Below are 21,202 nucleotides of genomic sequence, written 5' to 3'. Positions count from 1 at the left end.
CTAGCGTCCTTCTGTTCTCTGCTAGCTTCCTTTTGTTCTCTGCTAGCTTCCTTTTGTTCTCCGCTAGCTTCCTTCTGTTCTCTGCTAGCGTCCTTCTGTTCTCTGCTAGCTTCCTTTTGTTCTCTGCTAGCTTCCTTTTGTTCTCTGCTAGCTTCCTTCTGTCCTCTGCTAGCTTCCTTCTGTTCTCTGCTAGCGTCCTTCTGTTCTCTGCTAGCTTCCTTTTGTTCTCTGCTAGCTTCCTTCTGTTCTCTGCTAGCGTCCTTCTGTTCTCTGCTAGCTTCCTTTTGTTCTGTGCTAGCTTCCTTCTGTTCTCTGCTAGCGTCATTCTTAGCTAACAAGCCGACTGATTTCCATTAAAATGCTAACATGAAATGTTTCCTTGTGTTTGTTCCGCTCAGTGGACTCGATACACTGTACAGTATTTTCTCCTTTCTTTGAAATGCTCCCAAACTTTAGACATTTTTCCTGTTTTTCTCTGATTTTGCTTCTCCTTGATTTCTCCGGTTCCTCCATAAAAGCTGCTATAAATGAGAGGCTCCGTGTCCTCACCACGTTTCCTCTCTCTGAGCTCTAGTGAGGAGGGAGGAGCTGCACCTGGTGTTCTATTTAAAGCTCTCTTTGAATGTCTCTTTTGAGCGAGCGCTTTAAAAGCTTTGAGTTGAGAGTTTCTGAACTTTCCAGGAAGGTGCTGGTGACTGTGGCCAGTCGGACTCTGGAGGCTCGTCGTTGGTCGGTCCTCTGAAAGCAGTCCTGCTGAAACCTGCTCCTGGTGAGACCCAGACTCTTTGTAACGGCAGCTTGATCGTATTGCTGTCTGTGTCCTGCTGTCACAACCTTCCAGCTGTGAGACTAAATGAGTCATCCCCTGATGATCTGAAGTCAGGCCAAAAGAACTTGTTGAACAGACAGAGGAGTGATTTTCATCCTAAAACAGGTGAAGAAGAGATGAGCTGTGAAGCTGCTGCATCAGGGCTCCTTCTGTTTTTAAAGAACCGCCTCCAGAACGGATGGCTGCTGGCGTTCAGCCCGCTGTGCGACAGTAATAACCGTCCGTGTGAAACTGAGCAGAACATGTTGGTGGGAGCTGATCAGTTATGTTAGGAAGCGTTTCAGCTCTGAATATTTCATTCATCTCATTATTCACAGAGGAGTCTGCAAAGGGAGGAGCTCCACAGGATCCAGTAAAATGTTCTGAGTCAACCTTTTTCAGATCTCAGTCTTCAGTTCACAGGTCAGACTGAACTGTGTTGAATGTGAAGCATTTACGTCACCATGATCCGATTTCTGCTGGAAACGGAAAGTTAACTCCAGGAAAGGTGTTAAACTGCAGCATCAGCAGATTAAACAGGCCTTACTGAACGTATTCATGACTGCAGAACAGCTTTAAAACAGCAGAACCTTTTGGCAGTGGACCTGCTGTAAGGATCTTTCCAGGCTGTCTGAACCACATCATGGACATCAGCAGGGGGTCAGCAGGGGGTCAGCAGGGGGTCAGGGAACTTTTATTCATTACAAAATAACTGTGTTTGATCCAGTCTGAAGTTTGGAAATGAGTGTGTTGTTTACATGTGAAGAAACTGTTACCAGCAGGGGGCGCTGCTGCAGAGGTCACATGATCCTCTGTCCTCCTGCAGCTCAAACTCACAAAAAGAGTGGAAGAACAAAGCAGCTGTTTTGATTGGAAGTTTCTTGTGAATTCATCCTCAGTCCCTGCTTCACTCATTTATAAGAGGTGAATATTTCCTGAAGTTTTGAGTGTTCGGGACGCAGAATGCTGCAGCTGGGATGTTGTTTATGTGTGTTTTGCTGAAATTGAGGCAGTTTTGTGATGGTTTGACTCTTTTTAAAACTGTTCTTTGCTAATAAAACACCATCTGCTGCTCCAACCTGTCCGTTTTCTTTCCAGCAGAAAAACAACATTTCAAAGATTTAAGCTGCAGATGAACATCTTTTGAATGATGCTGGAGATATCAGCAGCTCTTTAGCTTCATCGATGATAGATTGAGGTCCTGTAAGGGCGTCTCTGACCACAGGATGAATGGCATGTGCCTGAAGGTGGCTCCATCCTGGTGTTTGAATGGTGCATGCAGACGTAATGAAAAGAAGCTGCTCCTCAGCTCCAGCACTGGCCCCGAACCAGCCTTGGAACTGATTTGGTCCTGAACTTCACATGGCTGTGCAGGCTGTCTGCAGGCTGTCTGCAGGCTGGTTCTCTTCAGCTCATTGGCCGGCCAACCGGGAACTCTCCCGGTTCTCCCGATGGCCATGAAGCAGGTGATGATCGAGATGGGAAGAGCCCATGACAACGAACCGGAAGTCTTCATGGGAGTTAGGCCGAGGGTGAGAGAAGCAGGGGGGAGGAGGTGAGGGAGCCATCACAGGTAACTGAACCGGTACCAGATCTGCTTGGGGCCCTGCGCCTGTTTGGGTTTACGTTTACCCCACTATTTACATTTTATGAATTAAGTATTTTTTGCCAATATGAGGTTATTTAATAGAAACTTTATTAGAAACTACTCCAGGAGCCGGGCTAACTCCAGGAGCCGGGCTAACTCCTGGAGCCGGGCTAACTCCAGGAGCCGGGCTAACTCCTGGAGCCCGGCTAACTCCAGGAGCCGGGCTAACTCCTGGAGCCGGGCTAACTCCTGGAGCCGGGCTAACTCCAGGAGCCGGGCTAACTCCTGGAGCCGGGCTAAGTCCAGGAGCCGGGCTAACTCCTGGAGCCGGGCTAACTCCTGGAGCCGGGCTAACTCCTGGAGCCGGGTTTATCAGCCTGACCCTCACCTGGCAGCCATGAAGCTCGCTCCAGAAGCTGCCAGCTCTTAGAGTGTTGGGCTGGCCTCGGAGCTAGTTTCTGATCAGAGTTTCACTTCTCACTTGGGTTTAAGCAAAGAATTTGCTCTGCTTGCTCCTGGTTCCCGGCCCAATTTAACAAGTTGCTTCAGCGGTTATCTTCCCTTTTACAAGTTTCATGCTGCCTCCCACAGCTGATGCGGCTCCTCGCCTCATTCGTGCTCACTTCTCTTGAGCTTTCCAGCTTCAAATGCTTTAAATGTTTCAACCTTTTGATGAAGGAGCATCCATTCCCCCCCACTGTACAACAAGGCACAGGAACTATTGTAAAATGTATTTTCTCATGCATGTAACTGAAGAAGAAGAGGAACCTGAGCACATCTTAACTGTAAATGAGCATGACATTGACTCTTTAAGGTGCTTCCTTTTGCTGGAGAAGCATGGTCTCATCTCACTTTGTACCTTTATGAATATAAATATTTTTGCACCTTTAAACATCAGTAAAATGAAGGCAAACGGAGCAAATAAACAGCAAACATCACAGAGTTGTTTCAGAGATCTTTATTTTCTTTCTGGGCCTTTCAGCTGTCACTTCCATGTTGTTCACATAACTCCTGAGGCCACGCCTCCTGTTCACCTACCCAGAATTCCACCAAAGTGACAGCATCTTACACGCTGTGACATCATCATACACGCTGTGACATCATCGCAACGCTGTGTGACTGTGCTCTGCTCCCCAACAATGAAAGAAAACACCAGCGGGCAACATTCAAGCTTTATTCATCAAATAAAAACACTGACAAGAGACGAGGTGGAGGAGGGAAGTGGCGGGCCACAGGGACAAGGGGCGGAGTTACAGATGGCGAACAAGCGGCACATTCACAGTTTTAAGGTGAGCAGAGAGGGAGGAAGTTTAGCTGAAAATCTGACGTTCTGAGCCTTTAAAGGCCCAGTTCACCCAAACGTGACGTCTTTTCCCTTTTTCTGTGTAGCCAGGAGGGTTTCTGCATCTTCCTCTCAGAATCTGCTGTCGTCCCTGTGGCTGTTTCCAGGGAACTGACCCGGGATCTGTTAGCTGGTGCTCAGTGCAGATTAAAATAAAGCCGGTGCTGAAAGTAGAAACTGAAGGGGGCGCTGCAGAGCACAAAGACCTGGGGGGGCCTTTAGAAGCACTTGCGGTGGACGATGGAGGGTCCAGCTTCGTCGTACTCCTGCTTGCTGATCCACATCTGCTGGAAGGTGGAGAGGGAGGCCAGGATGGAGCCGCCAATCCACACAGAGTACTTCCTCTCTGGGGGTGCAATGATCTGAGGGGTTGGAGTTTCAGCATGAACCCAGAGCTTTACACATCCTCCTGAAATACATTTACTGGAAGATTTCACTCCAGATTCCTTCTCTCGGGTATATCCGTTTAGCAGAGGTAAGCTAACCCTTCTGGGAATCAAGGAGTGGTGGACAGGGTCCATCATCCATTCGTTTCAGCAGTTAGACGACCATCGTCTACCTCTTGATCCCCAGAAGAAAAAGAGTTACCTTTCCTCCAGAAAAAAGCTGGAGGCAGAAGGACAGGAGTTGAGATCTTAATGCTTCCCACAAACAGGAAGTGAGCCTCAGAGCTTGAATGAGCACAACTGGACGACTTCTTGGTTCTTGAAGACGTTTCACTTCTCATCCAAAAGGCTTCTTCAGTTCTAACCTATTTTTTCTCAGCTAAGATTTTATAGAAAGATGGTTCCAGTGAGGAGTGAAAGCATCTCTCTAGCCTCAGGTATCAGCTTCCAGCTGCTACAAAGCAGCACTGACTCTCCTTCACAACCTCTTTCAGACGGGTACGACTCACAGCTGAGAAAAGCTAAAACCGTCGGGGGGTTCAGAAACACATGTGACCCCAACGACCCGCCAAGTGTGAACAGCCCCTCTGCTGCTTTTCAGCTGCTACTCTCACCAACCAGTTCAGAACTGAAGAACCGAGCGTGAAACGTCTTCAGGAACCTAGAAGAAGTCCTGGTTCAGCTCTGAGGATCACCTGATCTGAGAGAACACCAGAGGAGGAAGTGCTTAGTGTGCAGAGTTTGCAGGTCAAACCTTGATCTTCATGGTGCTGGGAGCCAGCGCCGTGATCTCCTTCTGCATGCGGTCAGCGATCCCCGGGTACATGGTGGTTCCTCCTGACAACACGTTGTTGGCGTAAAGGTCTTTACGGATGTCGATGTCACACTTCATGATGCTGTTGTACGTTGTCTCGTGGATACCAGCCGACTCCATACCTGCAGGCAGATTCTTTCATTGTCCAAATTCACAACATTGATCTGTATACAGTTCTGTGTAAAACTCCTGATCAGCTTCATTTCTCTACATGCTTTATTTAAACCAGGAAGCAGCTGCAGAGATTCACTGAAACATGTTCAAACCTGAACATAAACCCAGAATCTGAGGCAGAAACAGAGTTTTTCTCAGTTCTCAGCAGCTTTAAAGTGAATCTCTGGTCTGAGCTCCTTTATTCTCCAACACAGCCTGAACCCTCTGAGACAAGCTTTCTGTCATTTCTTTAAGGAGTCTTCAGGAATAGTTCTCCAGGCTTCTTGAAGGACATCCCAAAGCTCTTCTTTGGATGTGGGCTGCCTTTTGTTCCGTTCTCTGTCAGATGATCCCACACTGCTTCAATAATGTTGAGGTCCGGCTCTGGGGAGGATTCATCCCTCCATAAGACCTGTTGCCACTGATTTTCAGTCCACTTCTTGTGTCATTTGGCACAGCTCAGCCTTTTCTCCCTGTTTCCCTTCCTTAAGAACGGCTTCTTGACAGCCACCCTTCCATGGAGCCCATTTCTGATGAGGCTTGGGCCAACAGTAGATGGATCAGCTGAAGGTCCAGATGCATCTCTCAGGTCCTGTCAGGTCACAGCTGGATTTTTTCCTCTTTCTTAAGGACATCACTTTCAGATCCTGTTCATCTGCTGGAGATAGTTTTTTAGGCCTGACACTTCTTCTTCTGTCCTCCACTTGTCCAGTTTCCTCAAATGTTTTAAGGACTCACTTGCAGCTCTTGTTAGTTCACTCAGAGGATCAAACTCAAAACTAATTTTTCGAATGTGAGGGAAATGAATCTAAATGCTAGCCCTAACCCAGTAGAAACCAACAGAAAGACGGCTGTCTCACCGATGAAGGAGGGCTGGAAGAGCGTCTCAGGACAGCGGAACCTCTCGTTGCCGATGGTGATCACCTGACCGTCCGGAAGCTCGTAGCTCTTCTCCAGAGAGGAAGAGGTGGCCGCTGTCCCCATCTCGTTCTCAAAGTCCAGAGCAACGTAGCACAGCTTCTCCTTTATGTCGCGTACGATCTCCCTCTCAGCTGGAAACACAGACAGGTGAGACAGGTGAGACAGGTGAGACAGGTGAGACAGGGTCAGACAGGTGAGACAGGTGAGACAGGGTCAGACAGGGTCAGACAGGGTCAGACTGGTGAGACAGGGTCAGACAGGGTCAGACAGGTGAGACAGGGTCAGACAGGTCAGACAGGGTCAGAAAGGTCAGACAGGGTCAGACAGGTCAGACAGGGTCAGACAGGTGAGACAGGGTCAGACAGGTCAGACAGGTGAGACAGGTGAGACAGGTGAGACAGGGTCAGACAGGGTCAGACAGGTGAGACAGGTGAGACAGGGTCAGACAGGTCAGACAGGGTCAGACAGGGTCAGACAGGGTCAGAAAGGTCAGACAGGGTCAGACAGGTCAGACAGGGTCAGACAGGTGAGACAGGGTCAGACAGGTCAGACAGGTGAGACAGGTGAGACAGGGTCAGACAGGTGAGACAGGTCAGACAGGTCAGACAGGTCAGACAGGTGAGACAGGTGAGACAGGGTCAGACAGGTCAGACAGGTGAGACAGGTGAGACAGGGTCAGACAGGTGAGAAAGGTCAGACAGGTCAGACAGTTGAGACAGGTCAGACAGGGTCAGACAGGTGAGACAGGTGAGACAGGTCAGACAGGGTCAGACAGGTCAGACAGGTCAGACAGGGTCAGACAGGTGAGACAGGTGAGACAGGTCAGACAGGGTCAGACAGGTGAGACAGGGTCAGACAGTTGAGACAGGTCAGACAGGGTCAGACAGGTGAGACAGGTGAGACAGGTCAGACAGGGTCAGACAGGTCAGACAGGTCAGACAGGGTCAGACAGGTGAGACAGGTGAGACAGGTGAGACAGGTCAGACAGGGTCAGACAGGTGAGACAGGTGAGACAGGTCAGACAGGGTCAGACAGGTGAGACAGGGTCAGACAGGGTCAGACAGGTGAGACAGGTGAGACAGGGTCAGACAGGGTCAGACAGGTGAGACAGGTGAGACAGGTGAGACAGGTCAGACAGAGTCAGACAGGTGAGACAGGTGACACAGGGTCAGACAGGTCAGACAGGGTCAGACAGGTCAGACAGGGTCAGACAGGTGAGACAGGTGAGACAGGTCAGACAGGGTCAGACAGGGTCAGACAAGGTCAGACAGGGTCAGACAGGGTCAGACAGGTCAGACAGGTGAGACAGGGTCAGACAGGTCAGACAGGTCAGACAGGTCAGACAGGTGAGACAGGGTCAGACAGGTCAGACAGGTGAGACAGGTGAGACAGGGTCAGACAGGGTCAGACAGGTGAGACAGGTGAGACAGGTGAGACAGGTCAGACAGAGTCAGACAGGTGAGACAGGTGACACAGGGTCAGACAGGTCAGACAGGGTCAGACAGGTCAGACAGGGTCAGACAGGTGAGACAGGTGAGACAGGTCAGACAGGGTCAGACAGGGTCAGACAAGGTCAGACAGGGTCAGACAGGGTCAGACAGGTCAGACAGGTGAGACAGGGTCAGACAGGTCAGACAGGTCAGACAGGTGAGACAGGGTCAGACAGGTCAGACAGGTGAGACAGGGTCAGACAGGTGAGACAGGGTCAGACAGGTGAGACAGGGTCAGACAGGTGAGACAGGTGAGACAGGTCAAACAGGGTCAGACAGGGTCAGACAGGGTCAGACAGGTGAGACAGGGTCAGACAGGGTCAGACAGGTCAGACAGGTCAGACAGGTGAGACAGGTGAGACAGGTGAGACAGGGTCAGACAGGGTCAGACAGGTCAGACAGGTCAGACAGGTGAGACAGGGTCAGACAGGGTCAGACAGGTGAGACAGGTCAGACAGGGTCCGACAGGGTCCGACAGGTGAGACAGGGTCCGACAGGATCAGACAGGTGAGACAGGGTCCGACAGGATCAGACAGGTGAGACAGGGTCAGACAGGTGAGACAGGTGAGACAGGGTCAGACAGGTCAGACAGGGTCAGACAGGGTCAGACAGGTCAGACAGGGTCAGACAGGTGAGACAGGTGAGACAGGGTCAGACAGGTCAGACAGGGTCAGACAGGTTAGACAGGTCAGACAGGGTCAGACAGGTCAGACAGGTGAGACAGGGTCAGACAGGTCAGACAGGGTCAGACAGGGTCAGACAGGGTCAGACAGGTTAGACAGGTCAGACAGGTGAGACAGGGTCAGACAGGGTCAGACAGGTTAGACAGGGTCAGACAGGGTCAGACAGGTGAGACAGGGTCAGACAGGGTCAGACAGGTTAGACAGGTCAGACAGGTCAGACAGGGTCAGACAGGGTCAGACAGGTCAGACAGGGTCAGACAGGGTCAGACAGGTTAGACAGGTCAGACAGGGTCAGACAGGTGAGACAGGGTCAGACAGGTGAGACAGGTCAGACAGGGTCAGACAGGTGAGACAGGGTCAGACAGGGTCAGACAGGTTAGACAGGGTCAGACAGGTCAGACAGGGTCAGACAGGGTCAGACAGGTCAGCCCAGGCGTGCCCAGGCGTGCCCAGGCGTGCCCAGGTGTGCCCAGGCGTGCCCAGGTGTGCCCAGGTGTGCCGCTCACGTACCTGTGGTGACGAAGCTGTAGCCTCTTTCGGTCAGGATCTTCATGAGGTAGTCGGTGAGGTCGCGGCCCGCCAGGTCCAACCTCATGATGGCGTGAGGCAGAGCGTAGCCCTCATAGATCGGAACGTTGTGGGTGACGCCGTCACCGGAGTCCAGGACGATACCTGGAGGGGAAAGTTCTGTTAGCTGCTGCCAGATAACTGCTACAGATAAAAAGCATTGATCTGTGGATCATTGATCTGTGGATCATTGATCCATGTGGTCCAACCTGTGGTGCGTCCCGAGGCGTACAGCGACAGGACCGCCTGGATGGCCACGTACATGGCAGGAACATTGAAGGTCTCAAACATGATCTGCACACAGTCAGATATTACTGATCAATACAGTGATCAATACAGTGATCAATACGGTGATCAATGCAGTGATCAATACGGTGATCAATACAGTGATCAATACGGTGATCAATATTATAGTATTGATTACAGCTACTCTATGTCCCTAATCTGATATAATCTAACCCTAACCCCCCCAATATGGCATGACACGATGGGGCTTGAGGTTTAGATTAGATTCAACTTTATTGTCAGGTACTGAGACAACGAAACGCAGTTAAACTGCTCCGCCCAACGTGGGCTTTGAACCCACGACCCTGAGAGTAAGCGTCTACCTGCGTCATCTTCTCCCTGTTGGCTTTGGGGTTGAGCGGCGCCTCCGTCAGGAGGGTGGGATGTTCCTCTGGAGCCACCCGCAGCTCGTTGTAGAACGAGTGATGCCAGATCTGACCAATCACAGAACAGATGCTGGTTGGGACAGTTCGCAGGTGTGCGGTCACAGGTGTGCGGTCACAGGTGTGCGGTCACAGGTGTGCGGTTACAGGTGTGCGGTTACAGGTGTGTGGTCACAGGTGTGCGGTCACAGGTGTGCGGTTACAGGTGTGCGGTTACAGGTGTGTGGTCACAGGTGTGTGGTCACAGGTGTGCGGTTACAGGTGTGCGGTCACAGGTGTGCGGTTACAGGTGTGCGGTTACAGGTGTGCGGTCACAGGTGTGCGGTCACAGGTGTGCGGTTACAGGTGTGCGGTTACAGGTGTGTGGTTACAGGTGTGTGGTCACAGGTGTGCGGTTACAGGTGTGCGGTCACAGGTGTGCGGTTACAGGTGTGCGGTTACAGGTGTGCGGTCACAGGTGTGCGGTTACAGGTGTGCGGTTACAGGTGTGCGGTCACAGGTGTGCGGTTACAGGTGTGCGGTTACAGGTGTGCGGTCACAGGTGTGCGGTCACAGGTGTGCGGTTACAGGTGTGCGGTTACAGGTGTGTGGTTACAGGTGTGCGGTTACAGGTGTGCGGTTACAGGTGTGCGGTCACAGGTGTGCGGTTACAGGTGTGCGGTCACAGGTGTGCGGTCACAGCTGTGAGGTTACAGGTGTGCGGTCACAGGTGTGCGGTTACAGGTGTGCGGTCACAGCTGTGCGGTCACAGGTGTGCGGTCACAGGTGTGCGGTCACAGGTGTGCGGTTACAGGTGTGCGGTTACAGCTGTGAGGTTACAGGTGTGCGGTCACAGGTGTGCGGTTACAGGTGTGCGGTCACAGGTGTGCGGTCACAGGTGTACGGTTACAGGTGTGCGGTCACAGGTGTGCGGTCACAGGTGTGCGGTCACAGGTGTGCGGTTACAGGTGTGCGGTTACAGCTGTGAGGTTACAGGTGTGCGGTCACAGGTGTGCGGTTACAGGTGTGCGGTCACAGGTGTGCGGTCACAGGTGTGCGGTTACAGCTGTGAGGTCACAGGTGTGCGGTCACAGGTGTGCGGTTACAGGTGTGCGGTTACAGGTGTGCGGTCACAGGTGTGTGGTTACAGGTGTGTGGTTACAGGTGTGCGGTTACAGGTGTGCGGTCACAGGTGTGCGGTTACAGGTGTGCGGTTACAGGTGTGCGGTTACAGGTGTGCGGTTACAGATGTGCGGTTACAGGTGTGTCTTTACAGCTGTGAGGTTACAGGTGTGCGGTTACAGGTGTGTGGTTACAGGTGTGTGGTTACAGGTGTGCGGTTACAGGTGTGCGGTCACAGGTGTGCGGTCACAGGTGTGTGGTTACAGGTGTGTGGTTACAGGTGTGTGGTCACAGGTGTGTGGTTACAGGTGTGCGGTTACAGGTGTGCGGTCACAGGTGTGTGGTCACAGGTGTGCGGTTACAGGTGTGTGGTCACAGGTGTGTGGTTACAGGTGTGCGGTTACAGGTGTGTGGTCACAGGTGTGTGGTTACAGGTGTGTGGTTACAGGTGTGCGGTCACAGGTGTGCGGTCACAGGTGTGCGGTCACAGGTGTGTGGTTACAGGTGTGCGGTCACAGGTGTGCGGTCACAGGTGTGCGGTTACAGGTGTGCGGTTACAGGTGTGCGGTTACAGGTGTGCGGTTACAGGTGTGCGGTTACAGATGTGCGGTCACAGGTGTGCGGTCACAGGTGTGAGGTCACAGGTGTGCGGTCACAGGTGTGCGGTTACAGGTGTGAGGTCACAGGTGTGCGGTCACAGGTGTGCGGTCACAGGTGTGCGGTCACAGGTGTGTCTTTACAGCTGTGAGGTTACAGGTGTGCGGTCACAGGTGTGCGGTCACAGGTGTGCGGTCACAGGTGTGCGGTCACAGGTGTGCGGTTACAGGTGTGCGGTTACAGATGTGCGGTCACAGGTGTGCGGTCACAGGTGTGCGGTCACAGGTGTGCGGTCACAGGTGTGCGGTTACAGGTGTGCGGTTACAGATGTGCGGTCACAGGTGTGCGGTCACAGGTGTGCGGTTACAGATGTGCGGTTACAGGTGTGTCTTTACAGCTGTGAGGTTACAGGTGTGCGGTCACAGGTGTGCGGTTACAGGTGTGCGGTCACAGGTGTGCGGTCACAGGTGTGCGGTTACAGGTGTGCGGTCACAGGTGTGCGGTTACAGGTGTGGGGTTACAGGTGTGTGGTTACAGGTGTGTGGTTACAGGTGTGCGGTCACAGGTGTGCGGTCACAGCTGTGAGGTTACAGGTGTGCGGTCACAGGTGTGCGGTTACAGGTGTGCGGTTACAGATGTGCGGTTACAGGTGTGTCTTTACAGCTGTGAGGTTACAGGTGTGCGGTCACAGGTGTGCGGTTACAGGTGTGCGGTTACAGGTGTGTCTTTACAGCTGTGAGGTTACAGGTGTGCGGTCACAGGTGTGCGGTCACAGGTGTGCGGTTACAGGTGTGCGGTCACAGGTGTGCGGTCACAGGTGTGCGGTCACAGGTGTGCGGTCACAGGTGTGCGGTCACAGGTGTGCGGTTACAGGTGTGTGGTCACAGGTGTGCGGTTACAGGTGTGCGGTTACAGATGTGCGGTTACAGGTGTGTCTTTACAGCTGTGAGGTTACAGGTGTGCGGTCACAGGTGTGCGGTTACAGGTGTGCGGTTACAGGTGTGTCTTTACAGCTGTGAGGTTACAGGTGTGCGGTTACAGGTGTGCGGTTACAGGTGTGCGGTCACAGGTGTGCGGTTACAGGTGTGCGGTTACAGGTGTGCGGTCACAGGTGTGCGGTTACAGGTGTGCGGTCACAGGTGTGCGGTCACAGGTGTGCGGTCACAGGTGTGTGGTTACAGATGTGCGGTTACAGCTGTGCGGTCACAGCTGTGCGGTCACAGGTGTGCGGTTACAGGTGTGCGGTTACAGATGTGCGGTCACAGCTGTGCGGTCACAGGTGTGCGGTCACAGCTGTGCGGTCACAGGTGTGCGGTCACAGGTGTGCGGTTACTGGTGTGCGGTCACAGGTGTGCGGTTACAGATGTGCGGTCACAGGTGTGCGGTCACAGGTGTGCGGTCACAGGTGTGCGGTCACAGGTGTGAGGTCACAGGTGTGCGGTCACAGGTGTGCGGTCACAGGTGTGCGGTTACAGGTGTGAGGTCACAGGTGTGCGGTCACAGGTGTGCGGTCACAGGTGTGCGGTCACAGGTGTGCGGTTACAGATGTGCGGTCACAGGTGTGCGGTCACAGGTGTGCGGTCACAGATGTGCGGTCACAGGTGTGCGGTCACAGGTGTGCGGTTACAGGTGTGCGGTTACAGATGTGCGGTCACAGGTGTGAGGTCACAGGTGTGCGGTCACAGGTGTGCGGTTACAGATGTGCGGTCACAGGTGTGCGGTCACAGGTGTGCGGTCACAGGTGTGCGGTCACAGGTGTGCGGTTACAGATGTGCGGTCACAGGTGTGAGGTCACAGGTGTGCGGTCACAGGTGTGCGGTTACAGGTGTGCGGTTACAGGTGTGCGGTTACAGGTGTGCGGTTACAGCTGTGAGGTTACAGGTGTGCGGTCACAGGTGTGCGGTTACAGGTGTGCGGTTACAGGTGTGCGGTCACAGGTGAGTGGGCGGGTTAAACCTTCTCCATGTCGTCCCAGTTGGTGATGATGCCGTGCTCGATGGGGTACTTCAGGGTGAGGATTCCTCTCTTGCTCTGGGCCTCGTCCCCGACGTAGCTGTCCTTCTGCCCCATGCCCACCATCACTCCCTGAAAGACACAGCTGTCAGTTCACGCCTGACTGATCAGATGTGATGCTCTCCCATTGATCTGTTATTGATTTCTGATTGACCTGGTGCCTGGGCCGGCCCACGATGGAGGGGAAGACGGCTCTGGGGGCATCGTCTCCGGCGAACCCGGCCTTGCAGAGACCGGATCCGTTATCACAGACCAGAGCGGTGCTGTCCTCCTCATCACACATGACTGCAGGGGGCGCTGTGGACGATCAATAACCTACGAGGCGAGTCACACTGTGGAGGAGGAGCGAGTCAGAGCTAAACATGGTGGAGGGGTCAAACACCTTCAGTCAGGATTTATTTTCACTTTTTTACAAAAATTAATTATCTTGATTTTATAGTTTAACGTCTCACAAAGATTTCATTTTCATTCTAAGAAAAAGTTAAATTTTGTGTGAAATGGAGCAGATATGGGAGACCAAAACAGCCAAAACAAAGGCAAACATGACGGTAATTAAATACAGAAATGGATTTAATCAATTATGGCAGTAACAGTAATACTAAAAAGTACTATTTCATGTGGTAATAAGGTGTTTCTAACCCAGACTTCTGTTTAATCACTATGGAGGATCAATACATTCATATGAATAAATAGATAATTATTAGAAATTAATTCAGGACTAAGAAATGACCAAAGAAAGAAATTAAATATATTCTAAATGAAAAACAAATCAAGTAAATAAATCACAATACTAGATCAATGTAGTTTAAAATATAAGCAGAGAAATGAATATGAATAGTTCTGCATAAATACTTTTTAGAACATTTGATATGATTTTAACTTATTTATTTTAAAGTAATATTTATTTACATCCTCATGGTGCTCCATGAAGCTGCAGCAGCTTCACAGTAAATCTGTGTTCGTGTTCTTCATCTGCGTTCAGGCTGCTGAAATGGATCAGCTGAGATGTTTTTACATGCTGAGGAGAAGCATGTAAACCCCCCCCCATCCTGAACGGCACTCTGGGAAAACTTCCTATTTAGGTCATGAAGTGGAGTCCTGCCTGTGTTTGGTATGCTCCTCCATCTGTGCTTCACTCGTCTCTCCTCTTCTTCCTCGGCACCATATTTAGTCATGACTTTTGGATCAGATGAACTCAGAGAAGTCTTCCTCGCTCAGACGTGCCCCAAAAGCTGGACGATGAGAACGTGTTTGTAAGCTGATCTGTGAGAACAGCGGCCGCTCCGCCCAGCAGGGGGCGCCCCTGAAACTGCCTCAAATCCATCCATTTTCTATACCGTTAATCGGGTAGCGGGGGGGCTGGAGCCTATCCCAGCAGTCATTGGGCGAAAGGCGGGGTTCACCCTGGACGGGTCGCCAGTCCATCACCTGATGCTGTCCATCACAGGGACACAGAGACAAAGGAGACAAACAACCATCCATGCTCACGCTCACAGTCACCAGTTAACAGTTAAAGCCGGAGAACCCACGCAGACACGGGGAGAACATGCAGACTCACACAGAAAGGCGGGGATCGAACCTGGAACCCTCTCGCTGTGAGGTGACGGTGCTGACCACCACACCACCGTGCAGCCCCCTGCCTCAAATCAAACATGAACTGCACAACGTCTTACTTGATGTGAGAAAATATTGTTTCAAGCATCACAGCAGAAAGCAGGAAGCTCGTTACGAGATTAAAAACTGAGAAAAGACTCCAGGTGTTCATTTAGTGACCCTGTTTTACTGTTTTTTAAGCTTCTTGTTTGTGACATCAGCATCAGCTGGTTTAAACGTTGTGACATCATCAGAAGCATCAGGTGGTTTAAACGTAATGACATCATCAGAAGCATCAGGCGGTTTAAATGTTGTGACATCATCAGAAGCATCAGGTGGTTTAAACGTGACATCATCAGAAGCATCAGGTGGTTTAAACGTAGTGACATCATCAGAAGCATCAGGTGGTTTAAACGTTGTGACATCATCAGAAGCATCAGGCGGTTTAAACGTAGTGACATCATCAGAAGCATCAGGTGGTTTAAACGTAGTGACATCATCAGAAGCATCAGGTGGTTTAAATGTTGTGACATCATCAGAAGCATCAGGCGGTTTAAACGTAGTGACATCATCAGAAGCATCAGGTGGTTTAAACATAGTGACATCATCAGAAGCATCAGGTGGTTTAAACGTTGTGACATCATCAGAAGCATCAGGTGGTTTAAATGTTGTGACATCATCAGAAGCATCAGGCGGTTTAAACGTTGTGACATCATCAGAAGCATCAGGTGGTTTAAACGTTGTGACATCATCAGAAGCAGGTGGTTTAAACGTTGTGACATCATCAGAAGCAGGTTGTTTAAACGTAGTGACATCATCAGAAGCATCAGGTGGTTTAAACGTGACATCATCAGAAGCATCAGGTGGTTTAAACGTAGCGACATCATCAGAAGCATCAGGTGGTTTAAACGTTGTGACATCATCAGAAGCATCAGGTGGTTTAAACGTAGTGACATCATCAGAAGCATCAGGTGGTTTAAACGTTGTGACATCATCAGAAGCATCAGGTGGTTTAAACGTAGTGACATCATCAGAAGCATCAGGTGGTTTAAACGTTGTGACATCATCAGAAGCATCAGGTGGTTTAAACGTAGCGACATCATCAGAAGCATCAGGTGGTTTAAACGTTGTGACATCATCAGAAGCATCAGGTGGTTTAAACGTTGTGACATCATCAGAAGTATCAGGTGGTTTAAATGTTGTGACATCATCAGAAGCATCAGGTGGTTTAAACGTAGTGACATCATCAGAAGCATCAGGTGGTTTAAACGTAGTGACATCATCAGAAGCATCAGGTGGTTTAAACGTTGTGACATCATCAGAAGCATCAGCTGGTTTAAATGTTGTGACATCATCAGAAGCATCAGGTGGTTTAAACGTTGTGACATCATCAGAAGCATCAGGTGGTTTAAACATAGTGACATCATCAGAAGCATCAGGTGGTTTAAACGTTGTGACATCATCAGAAGCATCAGGTGGTTTAAACATAGTGACATCATCAGAAGCATCAGGTGGTTTAAACGTTGTGACATCATCAGAAGCATCAGGTGGTTTAAATGTTGTGACATCATCAGAAGCATCAGGTGGTTTAAATGTTGTGACATCATCAGAAGCATCAGGTGGTTTAAACGTTGTGACATCATCAGAAGCATCAGGTGGTTTAAACATAGTGACATCATCAGAAGCATCAGGTGGTTTAAACGTTGTGACATCATCAGAAGCATCAGGTGGTTTAAATGTTGTGACATCATCAGAAGCATCAGGCGGTTTAAACGTTGTGACATCATCAGAAGCATCAGGTGGTTTAAACGTTGTGACATCATCAGAAGCAGGTGGTTTAAACGTTGTGACATCATCAGAAGCAGGTTGTTTAAACGTAGTGACATCATCAGAAGCATCAGGTGGTTTAAACGTGACATCATCAGAAGCATCAGGTGGTTTAAACGTAGCGACATCATCAGAAGCATCAGGTGGTTTAAACGTTGTGACATCATCAGAAGCATCAGGTGGTTTAAACGTAGTGACATCATCAGAAGCATCAGGTGGTTTAAACGTTGTGACATCATCAGAAGCATCAGGTGGTTTAAACGTAGTGACATCATCAGAAGCATCAGGTGGTTTAAACGTTGTGACATCATCAGAAGCATCAGGTGGTTTAAACGTAGCGACATCATCAGAAGCATCAGGTGGTTTAAACGTTGTGACATCATCAGAAGCATCAGGTGGTTTAAACGTTGTGACATCATCAGAAGCATCAGGTGGTTTAAATGTTGTGACATCATCAGAAGCATCAGGTGGTTTAAACGTAGTGACATCATCAGAAGCATCAGGTGGTTTAAACGTAGTGACATCATCAGAAGCATCAGGTGGTTTAAACGTTGTGACATCATCAGAAGCATCAGCTGGTTTAAATGTTGTGACATCATCAGAAGCATCAGGTGGTTTAAACGTAGTGACATCATCAGAAGCATCAGGTGGTTTAAACGTAGTGACATCATCAGAAGCATCAGGTGGTTTAAACGTAGTGACATCATCAGAAGCATCAGGTGGTTTAAACGTTGTGACATCATCAGAAGCATCAGCTGGTTTAAATGTTGTGACATCATCAGAAGCATCAGGTGGTTTAAACGTGACATCACCAGAAGCATCAGGTGGTTTAAACGTTGTGACATCATCAGAAGCATCAGGTGGTTTAAATGTTGTGACATCATCAGAAGCATCAGGTGGTTTAAACGTTGTGACATCATCAGAAGCATCAGGTGGTTTAAACGTGACATCATCAGAAGCATCAGGTGGTTTAAACGTTGTGACATCATCAGAAGCATCAGGTGGTTTAAACGTTGTGACATCATCAGAAGCATCAGGTGGTTTAAATGTTGTGACATCATCAGAAGCATCAGGTGGTTTAAACGTTGTGACATCATCAGAAGCATCAGGTGGTTTAAATGTTGTGACATCATCAGAAGCATCAGGTGGTTTAAACGTTGTGACATCATCAGAAGCATCAGGTGGTTTAAATGTAATGACATCATCAGAAGCATCAGGTGGTTTAAACGTTGTGACATCATCAGAAGCATCAGGTGGTTTAAATGTTGTGACATCATCAGTAGCATCAGGTAGTTTAAACGTTGTGACATCATCAGAAGCATCAGGTGGTTTAAACGTGACATCATCAGAAGCATCAGGTGGTTTAAACGTGACATCACCAGAAGCATCAGGTGGTTTAAACGTTGTGACATCATCAGAAGCATCAGGTGGTTTAAACGTTGTGACATCATCAGAGCATCAGGTGGTTTAAACGTTGTGACATCATCAGAAGCATCAGGTGGTTTAAATGTTGTGACATCATCAGTAGCATCAGGTAGTTTAAACGTTGTGACATCATCAGAAGCATCAGGTGGTTTAAACGTGACATCATCAGAAGCATCAGGTGGTTTAAACGTTGTGACATCATCAGAAGCATCAGGTGGTTTAAACGTTGTGACATCATCAGAAGCATCAGGTGGTTTAAATGTTGTGACATCATCAGAAGCATCAGGTGGTTTAAACGTTGTGACATCATCAGAAGCATCAGCTGGTTTAAACGTTGTGACATCATCAGAAGCATCAGGTGGTTTAAATGTTGTGACATCATCAGAAGCATCAGGTGGTTTAAACGTTGTGACATCATCAGAAGCATCAGGTGGTTTAAATGTTGTGACATCATCAGAAGCATCAGCTGGTTTAAATGTTGTGACATCATCAGAAGCATCAGGTGGTTTAAATGTTGTGACATCATCAGAAGCATCAGCTGGTTTAAATGTTGCTGCCTTCTTGTTGTCATGAACCCAGATAGATGACATGTTTCTGCTCGGCTCTGCTGGACGTTTCTGAACCGCTGCAACTACTGATGTGTTTGGAGCTGCTGGGCCTGACAGTCAGAACTCAGGGAGCAACTGGACCGGATCAGAACCAAACACTAAAACAGAAGCTCTACTTCACACACATCGGAAACAAAGATGGAGGAGAGGAGAGGAGGAGGGGAGGAGGAGATGAACAGAGGAGCAGAGGAGGAGATGAACAGAGGAGGAGAGGAGCTGAGGAGGAAATGAGGAGAGGAGGAGAGGAGCAATCAGGAAAGGAGAAACAAGTTTCTACTGCAGATTAAAGAGGAGGTGGAGTAGAGGAGCAGGTCAGGGAGGAGGAGATGAACAGAGGAGGAGAGGAGCTGAGGAGGAGATGAACAGAGGAGCAGAGGAGGAGAGGAGGAGAGGAGCTGAGGAGGAGAGGAGGAGATGAGGAGATGAACAGAGGAGAAGAGGAGGAGATGAACAGAGGAGGAGAGGAGGAGATGAACAGAGGAGAAGAGGAGCTGAGGAGGAGATGAACGGAGGAGAAGAGGAGGAGATGAACAGAGGAGAAGAGGAGGAGATGAACAGAGGAGCAGAGGAGGAGAGGAGCTGAGGAGGAGATGAACAGAGGAGAAGAGGAGGAGAGGAGGAGATGAACAGAGGAGAAGAGGAGCTGAGGAGGAGATGAACGGAGGAGAAGAGGAGGAGAGGAGGAGATGAACAGAGGAGAAGAGGAGCTGAGGAGGAGATGAACGGAGGAGGAGATGAACAGAGGAGAAGAGGAGGAGATGAACAGAGGAGCAGAGGAGGAGAGGAGGAGATGAACAGAGGAGGAGAGGAGGAGATGAACAGAGGAGCAGAGGAGGAGAGGAGGAGAGGAGCTGAGGAGGAGATGAACAGAGGAGAAGAGGAGGAGAGGAGGAGATGAACAGAGGAGAAGAGGAGCTGAGGAGGAGATGAACGGAGGAGAAGAGGAGGAGAGGAGGAGATGAACAGAGGAGGAGAGGAGGAGAGGAGGAGATGAACAGAGGAGGAGAGGAGGAGAGGAGGAGATGAACAGAGGAGAAGAGGAGGAGATGAACAGAGGAGAAGAGGAGCTGAGGAGGAGATGAACAGAGGAGCAGAGGAGGAGATGAACAGAGGAGAAGAGGAGCTGAGGAGGAGATGAACGGAGGAGAAGAGGAGGAGAGGAGGAGATGAACAGAGGAGGAGAGGAGGAGAGGAGGAGATGAACAGAGGAGGAGAGGAGGAGAGGAGGAGATGAACAGAGGAGGAGAGGAGGAGAGGAACAGAGGAACAGAGGAGGAGAGGAGGAGGAGAGGAGAGGAGGAGATGAACAGAGGAGGAGAGGAGGAGAGGAGGAGATGAACAGAGGAGGAGAGGAGCAGAGGAACAGAGGAGGAGAGGAGGAGAGGAACAGAGGAGCAGAGGAGGAGATGAACAGAGGAGCAGAGGAGCTGAGGAGGAGATGAACAGAGGAGCAGAGGAGGAGAGGAGCTCTTACCGTGGCGCTGCAGGGCCTGATGGGACGCTGTGGGGATGGGGGCAGGACAGAAGTGAGAGTCTGAGGTGCTGCGACTCAGTTTATCAACCCTCCACCTCCTTCATCCAAACATGGCCGGGGCCTCCTCCCTCCCCCGCCCTCTTCCTCCCTCCTCCTCCCTGCTTTCTCCCCAGCTTGATTCCTTATAGGGCAGGCCTCGAGGGAAGCAGCCAATCAGACGGCTCGTGGCGGACTTTCTCCCATCATTCACTGCATTCCTCTGAAAGGCAGCAGACAGGAAGCAGTCAGGCTGCTAAAGTACTCCAATAAAAGTAAAAGTAGTCAGATTACTCAGAGCTTCATGGATCTGCTCCATGTCACAGCCAAACCGGGTCGTGTTCCAGGACAGGTCCAGTTTGGGTTGAACAGGACCTCCACTCGTCCAAATAAAATGTTCTGCTCTGATTTCTGACACAAAATTAGCTTTGAAGAAACATTTGTATTAAATCTACCTAAACTTTTCTTTGCCTTTAACTTCAGTCCATTTTATCCATTTTCCTGCTTTGATGGTAAAATGATGGAAAACTGATGGTAAACTGATGGTAAACAGATGGTAAACTGATGGTAAACTGATGGTAAACTGATGGTAAACAGATGGTAAACAGATGGCAAACTGATGGAAAACTGATGGTAAACTGATAGTAAACAGATGGTAAACTGAAGGTAAACTGATGGTAAACTGATGGTAAACAGATGGCAAACTGATGGAAAACTGATGGTAAACAGATGGTAAAATGATGGTAAACCGATGGTAAACTGATGGTAAACTAATGGTAAACAGATGGTAAAATGATGGTAAACAGATGGTAAACTGATGGTAAACAGATGGCAAACTGATGAGAAAACTGATGGTAAACTGATGGTAAACAGATGGTAAACTGATGGTAAACTGATGTAAATAGATGGCAAACTGATGGTAAACAGATGGTAAACTGATGGTAAACTGATGGTAAACCGATGGTAAACTGATGGTAAATTGATGGTAAACAGATGGTAAAATTATGGTAAACCGATGGTAAACTAATGGTAAACAGATGGTAAAATGATGGCAAACTGATGGTAAAATGATGGTAAAATGATGGTAAAATGATGGCAAACTGATGGT

General features: G+C 49.8%; 1 protein-coding gene across 1 annotated transcript; it reads right to left on the bottom strand.

The window, feature by feature from the left end:
* Positions 1–3,339: 3,339 nt before the first annotated feature.
* Positions 3,340–20,149, bottom strand: acta2 (actin alpha 2, smooth muscle). Its single transcript, XM_072372721.1, has 9 exons — positions 20,059–20,149; positions 13,286–13,446; positions 13,075–13,203; positions 9,361–9,471; positions 8,962–9,046; positions 8,696–8,857; positions 5,952–6,143; positions 4,879–5,060; positions 3,340–4,100 (listed from the first exon to the last, which is right to left on the bottom strand). The coding sequence occupies exons 2-9, from the start codon at positions 13,412–13,414 to the stop codon at positions 3,957–3,959; spliced, it is 1,134 nt and encodes a 377-aa protein (XP_072228822.1). The 5' UTR covers positions 13,415–13,446; positions 20,059–20,149; the 3' UTR covers positions 3,340–3,956.
* Between the last annotated feature and the right edge of the window lie 1,053 nt (positions 20,150–21,202).

Source organism: Leuresthes tenuis, unplaced genomic scaffold, assembly GCF_036924035.1.
Source record: "Leuresthes tenuis unplaced genomic scaffold, fLeuTen1.0.hap1 SCAF_20, whole genome shotgun sequence".
NCBI classification, from domain to species: Eukaryota; Metazoa; Chordata; class Actinopteri; order Atheriniformes; family Atherinopsidae; genus Leuresthes; species Leuresthes tenuis.
This window is presented reverse-complemented; position numbering and strand designations above follow the sequence as displayed.

What these genes read in the sequence shown, in the direction of transcription:
- acta2 (XM_072372721.1), bottom strand. Translation starts at nt 13,414, where the DNA reads ATGTGTGATGAGGAGGACAGCACCGCTCTGGTCTGTGATAACGGATCC. An exon ending in ACAGGGAGAAGATGACGCAG is followed by an intron (nt 9,047 to 9,360) that starts GTAGACGCTTAC and finishes GACTGTGTGCAG; the next exon opens with ATCATGTTTGAGACCTTCAA. An exon ending in CGCCTCGGGACGCACCACAG is followed by an intron (nt 8,858 to 8,961) that starts GTTGGACCACAT and finishes TTTCCCCTCCAG; the next exon opens with GTATCGTCCTGGACTCCGGT.